We start from the raw sequence: 24,183 nt of genomic DNA on the forward strand, positions 1-24,183 counted from the left end.
TAAACATTTGCACCTCTTCTTGAAACTGCACAGGAACACAAGGCTGAATGATAGACAGAAACAGAAAACATAGTGTGCATGTGCGCGCGCACACACACACACACTGAGGATCATTTGTTATTTTTACAAGCAGTTGAAAGGAATGCACATCAGACATTGCCATGAAAAAGAGACATCATTGTGAAATAGTGTATAGAAGACCAGTATAGCAAAATCAAGATACTGGCCAAGGAAAACCAAAACTGTTTAGAATACAGTAAATTCTTTTTTTATTATTATTTAAGAAAGGAGACATTAACAAAACCATAGAATAAGAGGGGTACAATTCCGTACAATTCCCATAACCCGATCTCCACATCCCAACCCCTCCCCTGACAGCCTTCCCATTCTCTATCTCTCTGGGAATATGGATCCAGGGTTGTTGTGGGTTGCAGAGGGTGGAAGGTCTGGCTTCTGTAATTGCTTCCCCACTGAACATGGGCGTTGACTGGTCGATCCATACTCCCAGTCTGCCTCTCTCTTTCCCTAGTAGGGTGGGGCTCTGAGGAAGTGGAGCTCCAGTACACATTGATGGGGTACAGTAAATTCTAACCATGGGATTTTCAAAGAAAACTAAGCTCTTAAATAAATATAAATCAATAATATCTGAATGACATGGAAGAGAAGCATCAGAGTGCCACGTTCAGTCCACTTGCTATTTACCATGAATTCCTCTGACCTAGTAGGGCATGACCATTACAGTGTTTTAATTCTAGAGTATTAGATGTAGATGTCCCTTTATGGAAATGTATTAGGATTAGGAGAGGACCGGGTGGTGGTGCATCTGGTTGAGCACACACGTTACAATGCGCAAGGACCCAGGTTCGAGCCCCTGGACCCCACCTGCGGGAGAAGGCTTTGAGAGTGGTGAATCAGGGCTGCAGGTGTCTGCCTGTCTCTATCTCCCCTACCCTCTCAATTTATGACTGTCTCTATCCAATAAATACAGATCATTTAAAAAAAAGAAACAAAAAAAATTAGGATAAAGTTAAAGTCAGAATTCCCAAAATTTTCCAAATGATCTAGCCAAACAGAATGCCAAGAATATTTATTTCATCTTTTTACTCTTGATGTGCCACTTCTCCCAACCTCAATGAATAAGTAAAGAACATAGCAAACAACAAAAGTCAAAAATTAGTTTAAACTGCGAAGTCTTTCTACTAGAAAGAGAAGCTCAAAATAAACAGCACAACTTTACAAATGAATAGTCACTTATGGAATTACACCCAACTGGATTCCAGCAGGGCTGATTCATCAAAGGCTCCCAGAGGATTAAAGATGAACTTCACAAGTTTGTTAAGATAATCATTCCCAATACTCCAGAAGCTTTTTCGGCCACCAGGTTCCAGATGCTAACATGATGCCAACCTGAGTTCCCTGGGCAGATGACTCCTCCAGTGTGTCCTGGAACCCCACCTCCCAAGATCTCTGTCCCACTGGGGAAAGAGGGAGACAGGCTGGGAGTATGGATAGACCTACCAACACCCATGTTCAGTGGGGAAGTAATTACAGAAGCCAGAGCTTCCACCTTCTGCACTCCATAATTATCTTGGGTCCATACTCCCAGAGGAATAAAGAATAGGAAAGCTATCAGGGGAGGGGATGGGATATGGAGTTCTGGTGGTGGGAACTGTGTGGAGTTGTACCCCTCTTATCCTATGGTCTTATCAATGTTTCCATTTTATAAATAAAAATTTAAAAAAGAGAACACAATTGTCTGCTTTGGCCCTTTTGCAGACTGAGAATAAAAAAGAGAGGAAGTCCCTGAGTCTCTTGTCATGCCTAGAATTATTTCATTCAAATAAATGAAAGGTAGTCTAGCATCTTGTCACTCCTACTACCTTTCAGTAGCACAGGGTCAACTTAAAAATGCAGAATGCTGAGTTCTCCTGCAGACTGTGTATCATCATCAAAGATTTTGAGCAACTTTGTATAATCCAAGGCACTTCTCAGGTCAGAAGCCAGGAAATCCAGAGACAAAGGCCCCAGAGGCTACAAAGGTTCACACTCAAAAGAAAGACATATGTAGCAGAGGCTTAGGTAATGTACCCAAGACCTAATTCTGCAAAATAGCTAAAACAGAGTTCTAATTGAAGAGCTGAAGTTGTTTATGACTGACTTTATTCACAGCAAAGTGTGCCTGGAGGGGGAGAAGAAATTACTGGTACATTTTTTTCCTTTTAAATCTGAAAACTCTTCAGTAAAAATAATAAACCAGAAACATCCAGCAAAAAATAAATAGGTTATAATAATAATTATCTTCTTTTTTAAATTTCTATTTATAAATAGGAAACACTGACAAGACCATAGGATAAGAGGGGTACAACTCCACACAATTCCCACCACCAGAACTCCAGATCCCATCCCCTCCCCTGATAGCTTTCCTATTCTTTATCCCTCTGGGAGTATGGACCATGGACCAAGGGTCCTTATGGGGTATAGAAGGTGGAAGGTCTCACTTCTGTAACTGTTTCCCCACTGAACATGAGCATTGGCAGTTCAACCCATACACCCAGCCTGTCTCTCTCTTTCCTTAGTGGTCAGGGCTCTGGGGAAGTGGGGTTTCAGGACACATTGGTGGGGTCATCTGCCCAGGGAACTCAGATTGGCACCATGGTAGCACCGGGAACCTGGTGGCTGAAAGAAGAGTTAACATGTAAAGCCAAACAAATTGTTGACTAATCATTAACCTAAGGAATAGAATATTGCAGATGAAGATTTGTTGGTCTCCGTTTTGTAGATACCTATTAGGCCTATTTTAGTTATATTCCAATGGGCCCATGACCATACTAGTTTGTTTGTTTGTTTAGTTTTCTGAGCCTGACATCTGATATGCAGGTGGACCCAAGTTTTGTCTGAGGAGATGATGTCATGGCTAGAAAAAGGGCTAGAAAGCTGGATCAGGGAAGAGAGTAGCTCCCAAACATAAGAAAGTTGTATAAATATTGTTGACTGTAAACCCTATCGATTTGATATGATCTGGGGCCCATAGTCAACATATGCATCCCTGTAGATATGAGCTAGCATTCTGTGGTCATGAGTAGGAATGCTCCAAGCTGCCCAATTTCAGGACCCTTAGACCCTTATCTACCCTGTGGTAGATAGAGTATGTTGTCCAACCTTCCTTAGGAGGATGGAACATTCTCTACCGTTATTGATCCACATTGAGGGCAAGGTTCTATAGGGGTCCACAAACGGCTCTGTTGTATTGTTCTTGATGTACATGACCAGTGACACATGTACACGCATACCCATAGTTAGGGGAAACTATGAGTCTGAAATCACATGCACACACAGAAAGAGACAAAGGGAGGGTCATTGTCGACCCCTCCTGGTAACGGAGCCCATGAGTTCAGAGGCATGAAAGTCTGGGCTCACATGCACAGACACAAGGAGACACATGAGTATCAGAGTATATCCCTGGAGGTGACGGGGCCTGTGCTGCCACTGGCATACAGTGCCTGAGCTGATGTGCACACACACGCAAAGACACGGGAAGGGACAGATTGCATCCCTGGAGGTGAGGGAGCCTGTGCAGTAAACACAGTCTGGGGTCCAGTGCACACACAAACACACACAGACACACACACATACAGACACACACACACAGAGACACTGGGAGTGTCAGAGTGCATTCGTGGAGGTGAGCGGGCCTATGCTGTCAAGGACAGTGTCTGGTCTCACGTATACACACACAAGGGTACACATGAGTGTCAGGGTGCATCCTTGGAGGTGAGGGTGCCTGTGCTATAACTTGTGAACAGAGTCTTGGCTCACATGCACACACACGGAGACATGAGTGTCAGAGTACATCCCCGGAGGTGAAGGGGCCTGTGCTGTAAATTTTGAACAGAGTCTGGGCTCACGTGCACACACACATGGAATCACATGAGGATCAGGGGGCATCCTTGGAGGCGGGGGGGGGGGGCTGTGTTGTAACTTGTGAACAGAGTCTGGGCACATGCACACACAGAAGGAATCCCATGAAGGTCAGGGTGCATCCCTAGAGATAACCAAGCCTGTGATGTCACAGGCAGTCAGTGTCTGGGCTGGGATGCATTGGATCGACCTTCTCGTGGTGCATCCTGTGAGTACCCATTCATTGGGGAAAATGACGACCCTTCCTAGCCGGCTGAATCCACATGGATCCCAGTCACTTTCAAAGCCATTAACTGGCTACGGAAGAAGGGCAATCGCTAGAAGAAGTGTCTGGGATCACAGCACACACACACACACACACACACACATACACACACACACACACACACGGAGCCACATGAGTGTCAGAGTGCATCCCTGGAGGTGAGGGGGGCTGTGCAGTGACGGGAGAACAGAGCCCGGGGTCCCAAGCACACACACAAGGAGTGTCGGGTGCAACCCTGGAGGTGACGGAGCCTGCGGCCTGTGCCGTAACCCGGGAACAGTCTGTGCTCAAGTGCACACACTCCGGAGAGACCGCGAGCGTCAGGATCACTCGACGTTCGGAGACCCATGCCGTAAAGCGGAGGCACAGAGCGTGGGGTCGCGCGCATCGTCCTGACGTAGTGTGCAGACACGTTCCATCCAACAAGTCCCGCGAGGTAGTCCGGGACTTGGGGGCGTGTTAACGCTGCCTTTCCGGGAGGTGGCTGCGAAGTCCAAGGCAGGACCGCAGGGCCGCGAGTGAGCATACGCCCTAGGCGAGGGACGACCTTCGCTGCCAGGCTCTGTCTTGACGGGGGCCCGGGGACCTGGGTTGGGCCGTGGGGGGACCCTGTTCAGGCAGGTCGGGGGGCACCTCTGGGTTCCAGGGCCGGAGGGCGGGGCCGTTGTGGCCCCCCGGAGTCCCTGCATAGCCCGCTTGGGAGGCCCCGTGCGTACAGACTGCGCCATAGGACGTGACTCCTGGGCCTTCTGAGGGGTGAGGCCGAGGCAGATCTGAGGGGAGCGGCAGAGGAAGGTCTGAGGACTGTGGTGGAGGGTTCTGAGGGCAGCTGCCGCGGGGGGAACTGAGGGCAGTGGCTGAGGGGAGATTTGTGGGGAGCAGTTGAGAGAGTTCTGAGGGGCCCCCGTAGGTGATCCCCAGATCCCTGAGAGGCCAGTAGTCGGGATCATGCTAGCTCTCTCATGTTGTCAGGGGCGTCAGGGTCCAAGGCGCCCCCTCAGGTTGGCCAAGGCACATGCAGTGTCTCCAGGTCACCGACTGAGGCCCCGGAGGGAAGACACGTGACCCTGAGGTTCTGCACAGACTCCTGGGGGTGGGGATGGGGGTGGGGTGGGCAGAGGGATCCCATGTGGCATCCTGACAGCGTCACGAGGTTCCACAGCGCAGGGGAGGGATGGGTAGAGGTCAGCATCCGGGGAAGCTGGGATCCCGGACCTCATGGAGACAGGGGGGAACCCTGAGCGAGGACTTGGGGCCCACAGATCCCCTTCTGCCACCAGTTCCCGAAGGGTCCCTGATAGCTACTGGGGTGCACACTCCCATCCCCGCCCCCCCTTGGAGAGTTGAGGGATCAAGTCCTGGCTGTGAGCTCTTGGTGCCACAAGGCAGGAGACTGAGGAAGGACAAGGGTCAGAGCTTGGAGGGGGGGGGGCAGAGGTGCAGCGTGGGTGGACAATCACTGGGAATCTTGCTCCCTTGGGCGCCTGACGGGGAATCCCAATAGGTTCATGAAGGGAAGACCCAACGGAGGACTGAGGGACAAGGGCCCCCAAATGAGGGGATTCCAGGCAGCCCGGCCCCTGCCGTTGGCCATGGGAAACCCCAGGAGCACGGAGTCAGTCCATGCCTGGAGCTGTGTGTGTGGGTGTGGGGGGCAGGCGTGTGAGGGAGCAGGACTCGGGTGGTGCACGGGGCGCCCTGTGCCGTGTCCATTGGAGAAGGGTGCGGCCACACTCAGAGTGCAGGCCTTCGGACCCTGTGCCTGGCCTCGTAAGCCCTGGACACCGAACCGAGGAAGGTCTCCTGACTTCTCCCAGGAGCACTTGGTGTAGCAGTGGGGCTCAGCCCACAGGGGGTGACTGAGAAGCCCCTTCACCCTGCACAGGAGAGGCATGAGGGACTCCTGTTCCTGGACATGGGGGACCCCTGTTCCTGCACAGGAGGGACTGCTATTGGTGGACATGAGAGGCCCCTGTTCCTGGATATGAGGGACCCCTATTCCTGAACAGGAGGTACCCCTATTCCTGCACAAGAGGGACCCCTACTGATGGACATGTGGGAACCCTGGTGATGGACATGAGGGACCCCTGCTCCTGGACATGTGAGCCCCCTGCTCATGGACATGAGGGAGCTCTATTCCTGCACAGGAGAAACCCCTATTCCTCCACAAGAGAGGCCTTTATTGCTGGACATGAGGGGCCCCTGTTCCTGGACATGAAAGACCTCTGTTCCTGGACATGTGGGATTCCTGTTCTTGGACATGAGGGTCCCCTTTTCCTGCACAGGAGGGACCTCTGCTGCTAGACATGTGGGACCCCTGTTGCTGACCATGAGGGCCCTCTGTTCCTGCACAGGAGGGACTGCTATTGGTGAACATGAGAGGCCCTGTTCCTGAACATGAGGGACCCCTGTTGTGGGACATGAGAGACCCTTGTACTTGCACAGGAGGAACCCCTATTCCTGCACAAGAGGGACCCCTATTGCTGACATGAGAGACCCCTGTTCCTGGACATGAGAGACTCCCGTTCCTGGATATGTGGTACTCCTGTTACTGGACATGTGGGATTCCAGTTCTTGGATATGAGGGAGCCCTGCTACTGCACAAGAAGGACCTTACTGCTGGACATGTGGGATCCCTGCTGCTGAACATGAGGAACCCCTGTGCTAGGCATGAGGGACCTCTGTTCCTGGACATGAGAGACCCCCCCATTCTTGGACATGAGGGATCCCTGTTTCTGGACATGAGGGACCCCTGTTATTGCACAGGAGGGACTGCTATTGCTGGACATGATGGTCTCCCTTTGCTATACATGAGGGAACACTGTTCCTGGATATGAGGGACCCCTTTTTTTTCCTCCCTGGGGGTGAACATGTCAAGATAGACAACTCATGCTTCATGGGTGGGGTCTCAGCCAGGTGGTGGCCTTTGCCTGCAGGACGCTGCCTCGGGTCACAGAGGAGACAGAGAGGGCCATCCCTGGTAGGACTCACCAGCTCCCCCTGAGAACGCTGGGGAACACTGAAGCCCACCAGACCAGTGCCTTGGTCCCCTGAAGCCCCAGGCAGGGAGGAGCAGCTGGTACTCCACACCTCTGCCTGCAGCTTCAGGAGGACAGGTGTCCTGTCCAAAGCAGGGGGAGGAGGTGTGGTCTAGAGAGAAAAGAGGCCCTGGACATGTAGGTGAGAGAGCTCCAGGCCCTTCCTGTGGTCTGAGTGCACCCCAGCCTGGAGAAGGGTACAGACCCAAGAGGGACTGGGCAAAGTGGCCCAGAGTGGCAGTTCACTGCTCCTGGGGCAGGAAGGATGGCCCCAGATTGAGGGCTGAGGGAAGGCTCTTAGACGGGTGGGTGTCTGCCCTTCCTGAGGAGGGGACTTGTGGGTGTAAGATGCAGTGACCATAGGAGAAGAGCCCCCCACACCACAGGATAGAGTCCTCCCTGCACCCTCTCTTGGCCAAGGCATCTGAGGGATCACCAGGGCAAGGGGAGGACCCTGAGCCAGAATGGAGGGGCTCCATAACCCTGGAATAGAGGGAACCCCATGCTCATATTCCACACCAGGATCACACCAACCTCAGGCTAGGGGAGCCTCACCCTGAGGAACTGTTTGGCTTCTTCCTTCAGGATCTAGGGGACATCGCTCAGGACAGAGCCTGTTAGGCCCCACAGCTCACTGAGAGAATTCGGTAAGTCACCTCCATCACAGCCCTCTCCCACCCCCTAGTCCTGCTTTGTATGGTGCTCATCACCCCCTCCCATGCCTCCAGTCCTGAGGATCATGTTACCCTCCTCACACCTACACTCCTGCTGCCTGTGTGGCAGGGGTCACCTTGCCTCAGTGTCATAATGCACTCTGTCATGCTGAGGAAAACCACTGGACTTGATAAAGACCCAGGGGCAGCTGTCCAGGGTTCAGGAGGCCTATGACCTCACCTCCTGGTCTCCTGTTGTCCTCTTCCCAGAAATCCCTGAGGAGGTGACTTCTGGGGTTGCACACTGACCTCCCGGAGCTCTCCTAGGGCCTCCTCCTTTCCCCCAGGGCCATGTCTCACAGATCACGGAGACCAGCAGAACGGAGAGACCGTCATCGCCGACGCAGTCGGGTGATGGCTGCAAGGCACCCTGAGGGAGAGCAGGAGATGGCTGCTAGGCACCCTGAGGAAGAACAGGGCACAGATGATCCGCAGGTGCTGGAAGGAGCCCCCACTTCTCTTCGAGAGTCATTGTATGGCAAGATGGCTGACCTTGTGGGCTTTCTGCTGCAAAAGTACCACACCAGGCAGCCCACCACGGAGGAGGAGATAGTGAGCTGGGTGCTCAGGAGCGAGCAGCTCTTCCCTTCCTTCTTCAAGAAGGCCTGCGAGTGCATGCAGCTGGTCTTGGGCATTGATGTGCAGGAAGTCGACGCCCGTAGCCATACCTACATCCTGACCACCACGTTGGGGCTCACCTACAATGGCCTGCAAGTTCCTGAGCAGGGTCTCCCCAAGACCGGCCTGCTGGTGATTGTCCTGGGCCTCATTGCCTGGGAGGGCCACTGGGCTTCTGAGGAAGCTATCTGGAATGTGTTGAATATGCTTGGGGTGTATGCTGGGAGGGAGCATTTCATCTACGGAGAGCCCCGGGAGCTCCTCACCAATGAGTGGGTGCAGGAGCGGTACCTGCTGTACAGGCAGCTGCCTGGCACCAGCCCCGCCCGCTTTGCATTTCTGTGGGGTCCTCGGGCATACGCGGAGACCACCACCCCCCAAGTACTGGAGCGTTGTATCAAGATCAATGATAGGGGGATGAAGTACTTCTCCCAGTCTGCGGGAACGGGGGGACAAAGGGAAGAGGGACACTGAGCCTATTGTGTTGCACACAGCTGTCGGGGCAGCTGGAGAACATGGTGGAGAACATCTCAGGGTGCCTGTCCTGTGTCATGACTTAGAAAGTTACCTGCCTTTTTTGCAGACATTTGTCACTGGTATTCCTCTAAGTGGAAGTTTGGATTAGCCATGTTTCTATTGAACCGGCTGAAGAAATAGTTTTCCTGTTTTGTAAAAAACTTATCAGAAAATTTTTATAGGTTTGTTTTCTGGTGCTAGATAATATGACTTTGGAATAACAAATTCTTTGCAAGTATGAAGACAATTGTCTCCAGAGAAATAAAATCATGTGAATTCTTGGTGACCCTCCTCTTTTCTTAAGACATTTTACTAACGTGAAAAATCATACCCCTGTACCTAAATATCTTTAGGTTATCTGAGTAGAAATTCCTCAGATTGTTAGCCCCTCCCAATCACTGGTTCATTTTGCAGCTGTGTGGTGTGGTGCAGTGCAGTGGAGACTCACACACAGTCACAGCAGGTTTTGCATAAGGACCAAAGTCATTTATTGCTCTTTGCACCTGCGAATTAGAGAAGCAGGAACTGTACTTGTATTAATCTCCCCTTCTCATTTCCTCAGGGATCTTCACATAGGTAGAAAGTGGGAGGCTGGGACCCCAGGAAGTGGGTTCCAGAGCAGACAGGATGGGGGCCATGGCCATCAGGTCTTCTTACCTCCTGGCTCCGGGATTCCCACATCTTGAGGAACATTATGTGGATACCCTTCTTAAACGGCTTGAAACAGGTCTTGTGAACTCTGTGTGGCAGGGTCCCTTCCAATAGGATTGAAAGAGAGGCTGTAAGCCTTACACCCTGGTCGGTCTGTCAACCCAAGTCAGTGATGATGTTACAGCAACTCCTGTTAGCAGAGCATGCTGAGAGAGAACCTTTTCTCTGGTGTAGTTTGTCACTTTCAGTCACCTCTTTCCATGAAGGCAGGTGTGCCCTTTCTCACAGCTTTAGCTTCTTCTGGGACATTCACTAAAGTGCAGTGGGCAGACCCGTGGGGCCATGCCTTCATCCTGGTGTCACCTATGAAGGCACGTTCTTTGGCAGCCCTATATTAACAATGGGGCCACTAAGAACAAGTAGATGCATCCCCTGATCTGTACCCAAAGAACACAGAGTACTAACAAGGTGATGGGTGGCAAAGAGTCACTAAGATGGCTGATATCAAGGAGAAGACTGTTTCTTTCCTGGTCCCTCCCAGATCTGACAATGGACAGGAATGTGAGGGTCAGAAATTGAGGCTAAGTCACAGGTCGTCGATAGGGCAAGATGTCCACACCACCCACCTGCCCTCCCTATCCTCCTCATGGGACTCTTGTGGGCATTGGACCCTACACCTGACGAATAGGAAGGGAAGGGGCTAGGAGTTGAGGAAACCTAAGGAACCATTAGGTTTAGCCACCTCAGGGCCCTAGACTTGCCATCCAGAGTCCTTCGTATCATACTCAGATATCCAGAGGGATTACCCACTATCCTGGGGGCAGGGCCATCTTCACAATGCAGAGGGGGCATCTACCAACCTCCTTCCCCAGGACCGCACCCTCCTGGCATGCACAGGCGCCCCCTGTAGGCATCTATCATCTTCCTCAGGTGCAGCCTGAAGAGTAGGGAGGACTGGTGGTCAAGTGGTAGCACAGCAGGTTAAAGGCATGTGGCGTGAAGCACAAGGACTGGTGTAAGGATTCCGGTTCAAGCCCCCGGATCCCCACATGCAGGGGAGTCACTTCATAGGCGGTGAAGCAGGTCTGCAGGTGTTTATCTTTCCCTCTCTCTGTCTTACCCTCCTCTCTCCATTTCTTTCTGTCCTATCCAACAACAACAACATAAGCAACAATAATAACTACAGCAACAATAAAAAACAAGGGCAACAAAAGGAAAAATTTAGAGAGAGAGAGAGAGGAGGGAGGACGCACTATGGCAGGGAGTAGGCCTGGCCACTGAGCAGAGCCTACCTTGAGAAGACTTCCGGGAGCACCCTGCCACCTGCCCTCCCCCTCATCCCATCCTCTTCCCTTCCCTCCCCTCCCCTCCTTTCTTATCTTTCCCCTTCCCTCTTCTCTTTTCCCTCCCCTCCCCTGCACTCCCTCATCTCCCCTTCCCTATTATCCCCTCTTTTCTTCTCCCCAGAAAGGTGACCTAATGGCAAAGTCTGGGGTCATTCAGCCCCTCTGTGTCATTCCCTAGCTCTGTGGTGCCCAGTGGCTCTGCAGAAGCAACCCCTGTGGGGGGAGAAAGGTAAGGAGTAAGGCTCCTGGGTCTCCACTCTGCCATCTGTAAGAGACTCTACAAATCCACGGTACACTGAGCATGTGATCAGAGGATGGCAGGGGACTGAGGTGTTTGCTGCCTCTGCACTCAGCCTTCAATAGTCAGGGGTCACCAGACAGGATTTGCTGAGTAGATACTTGTTAGAAGCTTCAAAACCTCATTATTCAGAGTTGTGGCCCACTTTGCAAAGTGGCTGCAATTGTCCTAGGGTCATCGAGGGTGCTGCACCATCCACTAGGGTTCAATGCTCTCTTTCTCTGCCTCTTATTACACCAGAGGCCACTGTACATATGGGGGAAGGCCATTTGGGGATGAGGAGATAAAGCTGGGGGAACAGAAGGTTGAGGTCCTAGGGACTGTGGAAAGCAAGATGTGCAGAGAGAGCAGAGAGAATTGAGCCCCCAGCAAGTTGTGCAGAGAGCAGTCTCTGAAGCTCTTGAGTGGCTCTTCAGCTCAACAGCAGTGATCCTACCAAGAGCATTGCCTCACCTCATGACAAAGCAAAATGAAAGACTTGAAAGCACTTTACTGTTCCCAAGTAACTTAATGATGCCCAAGAACAATGCTCAAGGATGTTTCCCAGCAATACTAAAGCATCAGCCTTCTAAAAGGTAACACATGGGCCAACAAGACAGGGCACCTGCCTCAACATACACATGGTCCAGGTCTGAGCCTTGAGCCACATGTGAAGGTCATGGAAGCAGGGGGAAGCTCTGTACTATGGTGCCTATCCCTCTCTCTATCTGAATGAAAAAATCATTCTAGGAGCAGTGAAATCACACATGCCTGATAGATCCTGTCTCAACTAATAAGTAAATAATAATTCACCTCTTTTTCTTTAATTTTATCTATTTTTTGCTGCTACTACACTCCCCTTTTCCCACTTGTTTCACACTGGTTTAGGATTGCCTGTTAAATCCTAGCCAGGGTGACTACCTGATCCCCTGCCAACCAATCCCAACTTCCCTGCCATCTCCACAATGACATGTGCTGGTGATTCACGTTCAAGCTGAGATTGTCCTGTTTCTTCTTATGGTGAACAATTGTTCATTGTGTCTGTTATTCAGAAACTCAGATTTCAAAAGAGAAAGAAGCAGCTCATCACTGAGCACTGTTGCCACCACAACCTCCTCACTCAGCCTCCAGGAAAACGCAGGGATGTGGTCCCCAGTGTTGCTGGAAAGGGTGAGGCTGATGCCTGCCTTCCAGCTAGGCCTTGCGAGATACTGGTCAACCTGAGAAGCCCAAGGTGTCTCATCATTGTTGCCAAGGGGACCTGGATAATGCCAAGGGAGCAGGTGAGGTGGCTCGTTGCTGGGCAGTGGTGGAAGTTGTCCCTTGTCACTAGGCTCCTCAGCCCCCTCCCCCAACATGGGGTGAGACTGGTGACTCATTTACTGAAGAAGGGACCTTCCAGCCTACAAAATGGTCTCCACAGACAGCATAAGGTGGGGAGGCCTTGTTATCAGTCTGCAGCTGAGAAATTTCTAGTCCTCCATCCAGTCTTCCACAGACCCTTTTCTGCAGGTGGGACAGTTGTCACACCAGGGTGTAGACAGTTGGAGATGTGTGTGTTTGTGTGTGTGTGTGTGTGTGTATGTGTACACGTGTGTGTACGTGCGTGTGTGTGTGTACGTGCGTGTGTGTGTACGTGTGTGTGTGTGTGTGTGTGTGTGTGTGTGTGTGTGTGTATGGTAGGGGGCAGTTAGGCTGCCTACTTGGTGTTTGACAGTCATCTTTCTGGTGGTGTTTAGTAGGATAACAGTTTCTGTCTACCAGTGTTCAGCCTTGCTAGGCCATAGTTTTCTGGGCCCTGTGTCCAGAAGGAGGAGCCTGCTAATAAGAGTTTTGTTTGGCTGGTTTCACATGTGACCATGGCATTTCCTTTTTTAAAATTTTTATTGGTGACTTGATACCAACTTACATAATTAAGAGATAACAGGGGTGTAATGCTATACTGTTCTCAGTACCAGAGTTTTGTGTCCCTAACCTCCTCCAGTGGAAATTGCAATCATTCTCCAAGGTCACAGCTATAGGTTGAACATCTATAACTACATATCTATGTCTACATCTATTTGCATTATTTGCCCATTTTATTTATCCCTACTGTCCTACCTTCATTTCCTTTCTAGTCACACCTACCTCTATTACTACTTCTAAGTGTCCTTATCTTTGCCACTTCTTTCTGAGATAAGCAAAACAGTGTTTGACTTCCTCCGTTCCTGTGTTTTCCAGGTTCTCTTACAGTGATGGTATATAAACAGAGATTCCTGGTGAGAAATGTTTCTGGTCCCAGTGGAATTGGGGTGCAGAGCCATCTGGTCATCTTCTCCTGTCATTTCCCCCATCTGGGATATAAACCAAAAATCTTCTACAGTGCAGAAAGTGGGAGTTCTAGCTTCTGTAATTGCTTCTCCGCTGGACATGGGCATGGGCAGGTCCATCCATGCCCCCAGCCTGTTTCTATCTTTCCCTAATGGGGTAGGGCTCTGGAGTGGTGAAGTTCCAGGATACACTGGTGAAGTCATCTGCCCAGGGGTGTCAGGATGGACTCATAGTAGCACCAGTAACTTTGTGGCTGAAAGACAGTAAAAACTATTTAATGAACAGGGTCCATAGGGTTGGAGTGGAGCCCATGGTAATTGGGGCCCTTGGGTGGGAAGAAGCTAGGAAGTCTATTTTAGGTATGTTTCTGGGAGCCCAGGACTTTAGTAACTTTTGCTGGATCTTGATAGCTAATGTGGAGATAGACTAGAAATATTGTCTGGAAGGATGGTGTAAAGTCGAGAACAGAAACTGAAAGCTCAGGGACCAGGTGGTGGCACACCTGGTTGAGTGCATATATTACAATGTGCAAGGACCTGGGTTTGAGTCCCTGGTCCCCACCTGCAGGAGGAAAGCTTTACGAGTGGTGAAGCAGGGCTGCAGGTGTCTCTCTATCTTTATCCCTCTCTATCACCCTCCTCCCTCTTGATTTCTGGCTGTCTCTATACAATAAGTAAAGATAATAATAAATAAAAAATTTAAAAAAATAAACTGAAAGCTGGAGTAAGGCAGAGTATAGCTCCCAAAATTGAAGAAATATCTACATATATAAATGCAATTAACTATTTACCACTTTGATCTGACCCAGGGGCCTATGCATATTCATAGTGAGCACAGAAAGGAGCCTGTGTAACCTCTGAGTTCCTGTCAGTCAGAGCTCACATTCCATTGACTACACCACCTTCCCAGGGTTCCTGTCTGGGATAGAGGAGGTATTTATAAAATTGTCTATTCATTTATTTTTTAACTTTGATACGATAGATAGAAACTGAGAAGGAAGGGGAGAGAGAGATGATGAAGGAAGAGAGATACCTGCAGCACTGCTTCACCACTTGTGAAGTTTCTCCTCTGCTATTGTGTACCAGAGACTGGAACCTGGGACTTTGTGTATAGTAACATGTACGTTCAACCATGTGTACCTCTGCTTGGGCCCAATACACTTCTTTTCTTTTCTTTTTTCTTTTTCTTTCTTTTTATTTTTTAAAGTGATTTAGTAATTATTTACAAGATTGTGAGGTAACCGGTAATTTCATGCAGTTCCCACCACCAAAGTTCTGTGTATTATCCCCTCCATTAGACAATTTCTTATTCTTTATCCCTCTGGGAAGATGGACCAAAATTCTTTTTGAGGTACAAAAGGTGGAAGTTATGGATTTTGTTATTGCTTCTCCTCTACTGTGCATGGATGTTAGTAGGTGATCCATATCCCCAGCCTGTTTCTATGTTTCTCTAGTGGGTGGGGCTCTGGAAAGGTGAGGTTCTGAAACATATTGGTGTGGTCATCTGCTACGGGAAGTCAGGGTAGTATCATAGTAGCCTCTGCATCTTGGTGGCTGAAAGACAGTAAGACATAAAGCAGAACACATAGTTTAATAATTAGGAACCCATAGGTAGGAATAGAGCAGATGAAATTATAGGTATTTAGTTGGGAAGTAGCTAAGATGTCTACTTTACCACATAGAGGTCTTTGGTCTATACTCCCAGAGAGATAAAGAATGGGGAGGCTTCCAATGGAGGGGAGGGGATATGGAACTCTGGTGGTGCAAGCTGCATGAATTGTGCCCCTCTTATCTCACAATCTTGTGTATCAGTATTAAATAACTAATAATAAAGAAGGGTGAAGATGAAGAATAAGAAAGCACAAAGCAGAACTTGGACTGGGTTTGATGTATTGCAAAAAACTGAAAGACTCTGGAGTGGCAGGGTGATGGGGTTCAGGTCCTGGAACATGATGGCAGAGAAGAACTTAGAGGTGGTTGCACTATTCTATGGAAAATTGAGAAATGCTATGTGGGGAAAATACAGCACCTTTAGTGCTGTTGACCTAAACTGGCTCTTTTAACAATGATTGAAACACTCAGAACAATAGGTTCATGGCGTTCTGCAAACAGACATCCCTCTCTGAAGGTAAACCTCACAGAGAATGAACTTTACTGGTCGTCTGGAGGCAAGCCTCAGATGCTTACCTGTTCTGGGAAAGGTCCTTGAGAGCAGAGACAATCAAGGTTGACCATAAGCAGAAGTTACTTATGACAATCAAGGTTGATCATAAGCAGAAGTTGCTTAAAAGGTTTAACTAAAAAAGGTATTGTTATGATTAAAGGTCACTTCATGCTTCTTTGTCACAATCTTTTTTTTTTTTTTTTTTTAACCAGAGCACTGTTCAGCTCTGGCTTGCTTTGTCACAGTCTTGCTCTATATAAGCTGTAGAAAAATCCAATAAAGTCCCTTCAGTCTTAGAGACTGTTGGTCCTCCACTGAGTGACTTTTTAAAAAATAATTATTTCCCTTTTGTTGCCCTTGTTGTTTATCATCGTTGTTGTTATTGTTGTCCTCGTTGTTAGGACACAGAGAAATCGAGAGAGGAGGGGAAGGGAAAGACAGACACCTGCAGACCTGCTCCACTGCCTGTGAAGCAAACCCCCTGCAGGTGGGGAGCCTGGAGCTCAAACTGGGATCCTGATGCTGGTCCTGAGCTTTCTGCCATATGCTCTTAGCCTTCTGTGCCACCGCTGGCTCCCCTGACTAACGTTTCATGTTCATTCCTGGCGTTTCCTCCCTTGTCAGACCCAGAAACAGAGAACAACCCAACAAGTGGCACTCGAACAGGGACCCAGAGAGTGATCAAGAAGTCTCCGAGAATGTATTTTAAGGTTTAAAGACTTTTCAGAACACAGGCAACCAAAGGGGAATTTACTGACCAGGTGTAATCAGACCTTCGAAAATTGAGTGGAGTCATGGGGAATTCCCAATCTCATTATGACGCTTATATTTCACGTCTACAAATGCTTTTACGTAGCTCTGGGGTAAAAGTGAAACAGAAATTATTTGAAGAACCTTTAAATTGGTAAGAAAGCTTTGCCAGAACCCCGCCCCACTAGGGAAAGAGAGAGGCAGGCTGGGAGTATGGATCGACCTGCCCATGTTCAGTGGGGAAGCAATTACAGAAGCTAGACCTTCAACCTTCTGCATCCCACAAAGACCTTGGGTCCAAACTCCCAGAGGGTTAAATAATAGGAAAGCTATCGGGGGAGGGGTTGGGATACAGAGTTCTGGTGGTAGGAATTTTGTGGAGTTGTACCCCTCTTATCCTATGATTTAGTCAATGTTTCCTTTTTATAAATAAATTAAAATAAAAAAGAGAAAGCATCGCTGTTGGTTTACTCCATCTGGCAAAAATGTCCTTTACTGAAAGCAATGGAGACTTGTGATGAAAGATTTGAGGTGTGTCCACTAACAAGGAGAGGCAATTCCTTTATGCGTATGATCATTGTGTAATCTTATATCTCTTGCTCTAGAACCACTATGATCTGATTCACAGGGCCCAAGTCTCTCGCATGTATGTTATGTGAGTGAGACATATAGTAAAAGTGACAATGAAAATTCAGATAAGTAGGAATGCCTTATTAATGCAGATGATAATTTTGGGAGATATGGGACATTTCATCCGCAAGCTTATCCAACACAAGTTAGTAAAAAGGATGACATGGAGCTTTTTCTTCCCCTTTACTCTTTAGCCTACTACTCAGGGGCGAGATGGTGGAGCACCTGGTTGAGTGCTCACAATACAGCATGCAAGGAACTGGGTTCAGGCCCCTGGTCCCCACCTGCAGAGAGAAAGTTTCACAAGTGTTGAGGCAGGGTTTCAGGTGGCTGTTTGTCTCTTCCCCTCTCTACCTCCCTCTCTATTTCTGGCTGTCTCTATCATCAAATAAATATAACTAATAATAATAATAATAATAAACCTGCTGCTCCTTTTGGGGGAAATATGAGCAAAAACCAGTAAACTGGTTCTTGTAACTGCTATACAGCAAGCTCTTCAAACTCTTGCTATTGAAGAAGGACTGTATAGATGTACTTTTCCTGTAACTGTTATTCATTTACCTGTTAATCTAACTCTCTGCTTCTCAACAACAGCAACAACTTAATGGAGCAGTGGCCATTTTCTAAAGAAATGTTAGAGGTCTTACAGACTTTGGTAGTGGAACACTTAGCTCAAAATCATATTAAAGAATCTTCTAGCCCTTGGAACTCTCCTGGATCTTTAAGTAAGAAAAAGTCAGGGAAATGGAGAATGCTCACTGATTTAAGACAAGTAAATGCTACTATTGAACTTATGGGTGCATTAACACCTGGATGATCTTCTCCTACGACTACAACTGACTGGCATATCATCATAATAGACTTAAAAGATTGTTTCTATTCCATTTAGTTACAACCCCAAGATAGAAAGCAATTTGCTTTCCTGGTTCCTGTAAAGAATAATATTCGGCCAGTCCCTAGATAGCAGTGGAAAGTGTTGCCATGAGGTATGTTGAATAACCCAACAAGGTGCCAAGGTTTTGCAAATGTCCCCTTGCAAATATTAAGGAAAAGATATAAAGAAGCTTTGATAATTCATTACATGGGTGATATTTTGTTTGTACATCAAAAAAAGGATGTTGATTACAATTTGTGAATAGGTTAAAATTTTTTTACATCAGTATGGTTGCAGATAGCTGAGGACAAGATTCAGACAGAAGCTCCATTTAAATATCTAGGAAATCTGATTGAGGTAAATAATGTTATTCCTCAAAAGGTACAAATTAGAAAGGATAAAATTCAAACATTAAATGATTTTCAAAAGTTATTAGGGGACATAAATTGGCTACGCCCTTCTTTAGGTATATACCTACATATGCTTTATGTAATCTTTTTAAAATTTTTCTTTAATAGGGGATTAAGGGCTTATAGTCAACAATAAAATACAATAGTTTGTACATGCATACCATTTCCACATAACAATTCAATGCCCCTCTAGGTCCTCCTCTGCCATCATGCTTCAGGACCTGAACCCTCCCTTCCAACCCACAGTACTTTGGTGCAATACACCAACTCCAGTCCAAGTTCTGCTAGAGTTTTCCCATCTGATCTTGTTTTTCAACTTCTGACTATGAGTGACATCATCCCATATTCATCCATTTGTTTCTGACTTTTCTCACTTAACATGGTATCTTTGAGCTCCAAGACGGGGTTAAGAAGGTGAATTCCCCATGAACCTGAGACTTTGGAGCCTGAGGAATAAGAGTCTCATTGAATAACCATTACACCATCTATCCCTGTTCACATTTCTCAGTTTTCTTTAATTTTTTTAAATCTCTGTTGGTATGCTTCTAAAAACCCCTTCTGTTTCATTAGTTTAATCCCCCCTGCTTAACACTATTCTGTTTACATAACCACTTCATTCTATTTACATAACCACTATTAACAAGCACCACCCTCCCTCCAGGGCATTGGTGGTTCAGTGATAGAATTCTTGCCTGCTCCGCCCCCTCTCCTTGTCATACCCTGATTTTCACCAGTCACTTTTCTCTCCACCCTCTCTGCGTTGCATCCTGTTCCCACCCTACTGGGCTAGTATATTTATAAGGACAAGATTGTTTGTAGTTAGTTTAGCTTAGCTTGGGATAGATTGCTCTGCGTCCTGCATGAATAAAGAGATACTGCGTACAACCCAGCCATGAGTCCCAGGTCGTCTGTTACCCGCCCGTGAAGCCAGCCCGTCGAAAACAACAAATCTCTATCTTTTGGATAGAGACAGAAGTTGAGAGGGAATGGGGTGATAGAGAGGACGAGAGACAGAGACACCAGCAGCACTGCTTCACCACCTGTGAAGCTTCCCCCCTGCAGGTGGGGACCAGGGCCTCGAACCTGGGTCCTTGTGCATGTGCACTCAACCAGGTGCACCACCACCTGGTCCCAACATTTCTCAGTTTTCCACATAATAATTAAATGCCCCTCTAGGTCCTCCTCTGCCATCATGCTTCAGAACTTGAACCCTCCCTTCCACCCCAGAGTCCTTTACTTTGGTGCAATACACCAGCTCCAGTCCAAGTTCTGTTTTGTGTTTATTGTTCAACTTTTTTTCTTTCTTTTTTTTTCTCCTTTTTAATTTTTGTAATTGGATTCATTTCATTGAACGTGCCTTTAAAATTTAGATGGAAAAGAGTTCTGCCAATATTTTTCTCTAAGTATTTGATAGTTTTTGGTCTAACATCCAAGGGATGTTGAAATCCCCTCCTATTACTGCACTGCTGTTAATATATTACTGTAGCCCTTTCAGTATATGTTTGATGTATTTAGATGGCCTCTCATTGGGTGCACAGATGTTAACACCATTAAGACCTCTTGATTGACTAATCCCCTGAGCATTAAGTAGTGTCAATCCCTATCCTTTTAAATTCTATTTGTTTTAAGATTTATTGTGTCAGATTTAGAAAAGCTGTTCCTGCTCTTTTTTGTGGTCATTGGCTTGTATGGTAGTTTTCCATCCATTCACTTTGAGTCTGTGTTTGTCTTGTTGAGTTAGGTGTAATTCCTGCAGACAACATATGGTTGTGTTGTGCTTTATGACCCATCTTCCTACTCTATGCTTTTAAAAAATATCTTTATTTAATTATTTACTGGATAGAGACAGCCAGAAATTGAGACAGAAGGGGTTGATAGAGAAGAAAAGTCAGAGAGACACCTACAATACTGCTTCACCACTCATGAAGTTTTCCCCTTGCAGGTGGGGACCAGGGGCTCAAACCTGGGTTCTTGTTCATTGCAACATGTGCGCTCAACCAGGTGCACGACCACCACCTAACCCCTCACTCTATGCCTTTTATTAGGTAAATTCAGGCCATTTACATTTATTGATATTATGGACTGAAGATATTTTAATGAGATTATTCTAAAATTTTAGAGTGTTCTGATATATGGCATGTTTATGATGATGTGATTGTTTATGAGACCTTTCAGAGATTCTTGTAGAGTAGACTTGGTGATAGTTGATTCCTTCAACTGATACTTGTCTGAGAAGGTTTTTTATGCTTCCATCTAGTTTGAATGACAGTCTAGCAGAATACAGTAGTCTTGTTTGAAAGTCTTTCTCATTAAGAGCTTGATAGATATCTTACCATTCTCTTCTGGCCTTTAGTGTTTGTGTGGATAAATCTGCTGCTAATCTTATATGATTTCCTCTATAGGTGACTGATTTTTCTCTTGCAGCACTTAAGACTTTTCTTTATCCTTATTCCTTTTCATTCTAAATGTGATGCATTTTGGTGTCTTTAAATCTGGGTTAATTCTGTTTGGGACTCTCTGAGCTTCTTGAACCTATATCTCTTTTATGTTGTCTAGAATAGGGAAGTTCTGAGATGTTATGTTCTGTAGAATGCTTTCTTCCCCTCCCTCTCTTTCTTCCTCTGGCAAATTGATAATGTGTATATTACTTTTTTTTTTGAAGTCATCTCTTAATCTCTTTTTGAGATCTCTTACTTATTTCTTAGTTTTCTCTAATTCATCCTTGATGTTGCTAATCTTATTTTCTGCCTCACTTATTCTGTTCCCTCTCCCCTGTTGTTTTCTGAAGCTCAACTATTTTGTTACCCTGTTCAGCTAGTTGTGCTCTTAGCTCAGCTATTTCAGCTTTCAGTTCTCTGATTACCTCCAGATAGTTAGTGTTTTCATTCAGAGTCTTATTTACTGATTTCCCATTTCTGATTATACTACTTTCAAACTCTTTCCTCCCTCCTATGACTGATACCACAATTAGTGTTTGGATCTGTTCCTCAAAACCTTTTGCAGTGGGGGGTTATCTGGATTTATGTCCTAGTTAATTTCTCCAATGTTTCTTCTTGGTTTAACCATTGCATATGTTGTGTTGTGACGTCCCTCTCTCAGTGCTATTCAATCCACTAATCACACTTTCCTGGATTGAGTTGTGTTTAAGTAAGGTACTAAAAAAGATTTCACAATGTGTGGTCCAGGAGGTGGCCATTGGACTCTCAAGCATGAGGTCCTGAGTTCAATCTGTGTCAGCACATGTATAAGAGTGATATCTGGTCCATTCTCTCTCTCTCTCTCTCTCTCTCTCTCTCTCCCTCCCTCCCTCCCTCCCTCCCTCTCCCTATTTCTCTCCTTTTCTCATTAATAAAATATTTTTTAAAAAGTTCACTGTTATGGAGTCTTGTATAAAGTTCATAATGAAGTAGTGTCTACTTAGACTAAGATATCCTCCTCACCTACTTCCTATTACAGTTCTCTCACTCACTCCAAAGCTAACCTTATAAAAGCAAGGACTGCAAAAGCTGAATAAGGGCAAGAGCTGGTATACTTTAAAGATGACTCTTTAGTTACTATCAGGCCACCCCATCAGCTGGGGCCCTAATCGGGGAGTACTGAGATTCCCAAACAGACATGATGGGCCTAGACCTCGAATAAACCCCTCTCTCCATTGTTACCAGTGATTTCTAGCAGGGACAACACAATAGACCCCTTTGTGGGCCCTCATAGGACCTTGTCCCCAACTTGGATCAACAACAGTAGAGAATGTTCCATCCTCCGAAGGGAGGATGGACATCATACTCTATTCTACACAAGAGGAAGATGGGTCGATATTGGGGCAACTCAGAATGTTCCTACTCATGACCACAGAATGTGAGTTCAGATCTACAGGGATGCAGAGGTCACAGAGGCTCCTAAGCTGAATATGGGCCCTAGATCACATCAAATTGATGGAGTATACAGTCAACAATAATTACACCCCTTTCCCATATTAGGGAGCTACTCTCTTCCCTAATCCAGCTTTCTGGTTCTTTTCCAGCCATGACATCATCTCCCCAGACAATAACTTGGATCCACCTGTATATCAGATTTCAGCTCAGGGGAAAAAAGAAAAAGGAAAAAAAAAAAAACAACTAGTATAGCCGCACACCCTTTGGAATATAACTAAATATGCCTACTAGCTATCTACAGAATGGAGGACCCCCCCCCCAACACTTCATCTGCACTATTCCAGCCTTTAGGTCCGTGATTGTTCAACAATTTGTTTGGCTTTGTATGTTAACTTTCTTTTCAGCCACCAGGTTTAGATGCTAGCATGATGCCGACCAGACTTTCCTGGACAGACAACCCCACCAATATGTCCTGGAGCTCTGCTTCCCCGGAGCCCCGCCCCACTAGGGAAAGAGAGAGACAGACTGGGAGTATGGATGGACCTGTCAATGCCCATGTTCAGTGGGGAAGCAATTACAGAAGCCAGACCTTCCAACTTCTGTATCCCACAATGACCTTGGGTCCATACTCCCAGAGGGATAAAGAATAGGAAAACTGTTAGGGGAGGGGATGGGATACAGATTGCTGGTGGTGGGAATTGTGTGGAGTTGTACCCCTCTTAGCCTATGGTTTAATCAACGTTTCCTTTTTATAAGTAAAAAGTTAAAAAATAATACTGCAAAAAAAGGGTTCACATTGATGGAGTCTTGTCTTGTGTTCTCAGGTGATATTTGTTATTCTTAGTTGACCTGGGAGAGTAGAGAGGCAGCTGTTGCTACTCTGTGCTTGTTATTGATGGCCAGCAGGTGGTGCTATTGTGATCTCTAGGATTCTCTTGTTTGTTAGCGATGGGGTGGGGGGTGGGATGATTACTTAGGTCTTCCTTGTGGTCACAAATGCTTTGTTTTATGTTGTGCCCTTGCCTTAAATTAAGAAGGTTAAAAACCCCTTGTGTCAAAGATTGAGAGGTTTTAAGTCCCTTTCTCTTTTCTCCGGACACTCGGAATAGCACAGTCGCTGCACTTAAAGCAAAATCGCCAAAATGGTGCAGCTCAGCTCCATACCTCCCTGAGCTCTAATTTGACTTTGCTGTTCTTCAGCCCACACCCGTTTTGCCCTAACCGCACAGGAGCACCCATCTGAGGCTGCAGATCTTTTGGCTCTAGGTTATGACTTCAGTTTGGGCTCTTGTATTTAGTTGTTTCAGGAGAGATGATTTGATCCCAGTTATCCCATCTGTACTCCTCTTAACCTCTGACATCTATGTAATCTTTTTGATATTCTCGAAGGAGACACAGATTTAAGCAGTGTCCAATATTTGACTGAAGCCAGAGGATGAAGTAAAATTTGTAGAGGAAAGAATTCAACAAGCACAGCTACATAGAATCAAAATTAAACAGTCCTTTCCCTTCTTAACTTTCTTACTCTATATAGTTCCTCAGCTGTTTTGGTTCAAGAAGAGCATATATTGGAGCAGATATTTTTGCCCAATAAAACAAGTAAGTTTCTGATGAGTTATATAGATAAGATGAAAGTATTAACAGGAAAAGAAAGAATTCATGATAGGCCACTGACAGGTCATGAACCAAATAAAATAATAGTCCCAATGTAAACTGATCAAATAAAACTTAACTATAAGCTTATTATATCTTGGCAAATAGCACTGGCAGATTTTGTAGGTGAAATCAGTGTTCATTACCCAATAACTAAATTATTTGATTCCCTCAAGAGG

General features: G+C 46.7%; 2 protein-coding genes across 2 annotated transcripts in view; both read left to right on the forward strand.

The window, feature by feature from the left end:
• The window catches only part of LOC132532430 (melanoma-associated antigen 10-like), a 220,974-nt gene that overhangs the window by 175,472 nt on the left and 21,319 nt on the right, over window positions 1-24,183 (forward strand). The gene's annotated exons all lie outside the window — the stretch shown is intronic.
• On the forward strand, window positions 8,226-9,076 carry LOC132535875 (melanoma-associated antigen 8-like). The gene has a single exon (XM_060183401.1). It carries the CDS (start codon window positions 8,226-8,228, stop codon window positions 9,024-9,026), a length of 801 nt encoding a protein of 266 aa, XP_060039384.1. The 3' UTR covers window positions 9,027-9,076.

This window comes from Erinaceus europaeus, chromosome X (assembly GCF_950295315.1).
Source record: "Erinaceus europaeus chromosome X, mEriEur2.1, whole genome shotgun sequence".
NCBI lineage: Eukaryota > Metazoa > Chordata > Mammalia > Eulipotyphla > Erinaceidae > Erinaceus > Erinaceus europaeus.

Coding starts and splice junctions, on each gene's coding strand:
- LOC132535875 (XM_060183401.1), top strand. CDS start 8,226: ATGTCTCACAGATCACGGAGACCAGCAGAACGGAGAGACCGTCATCGC.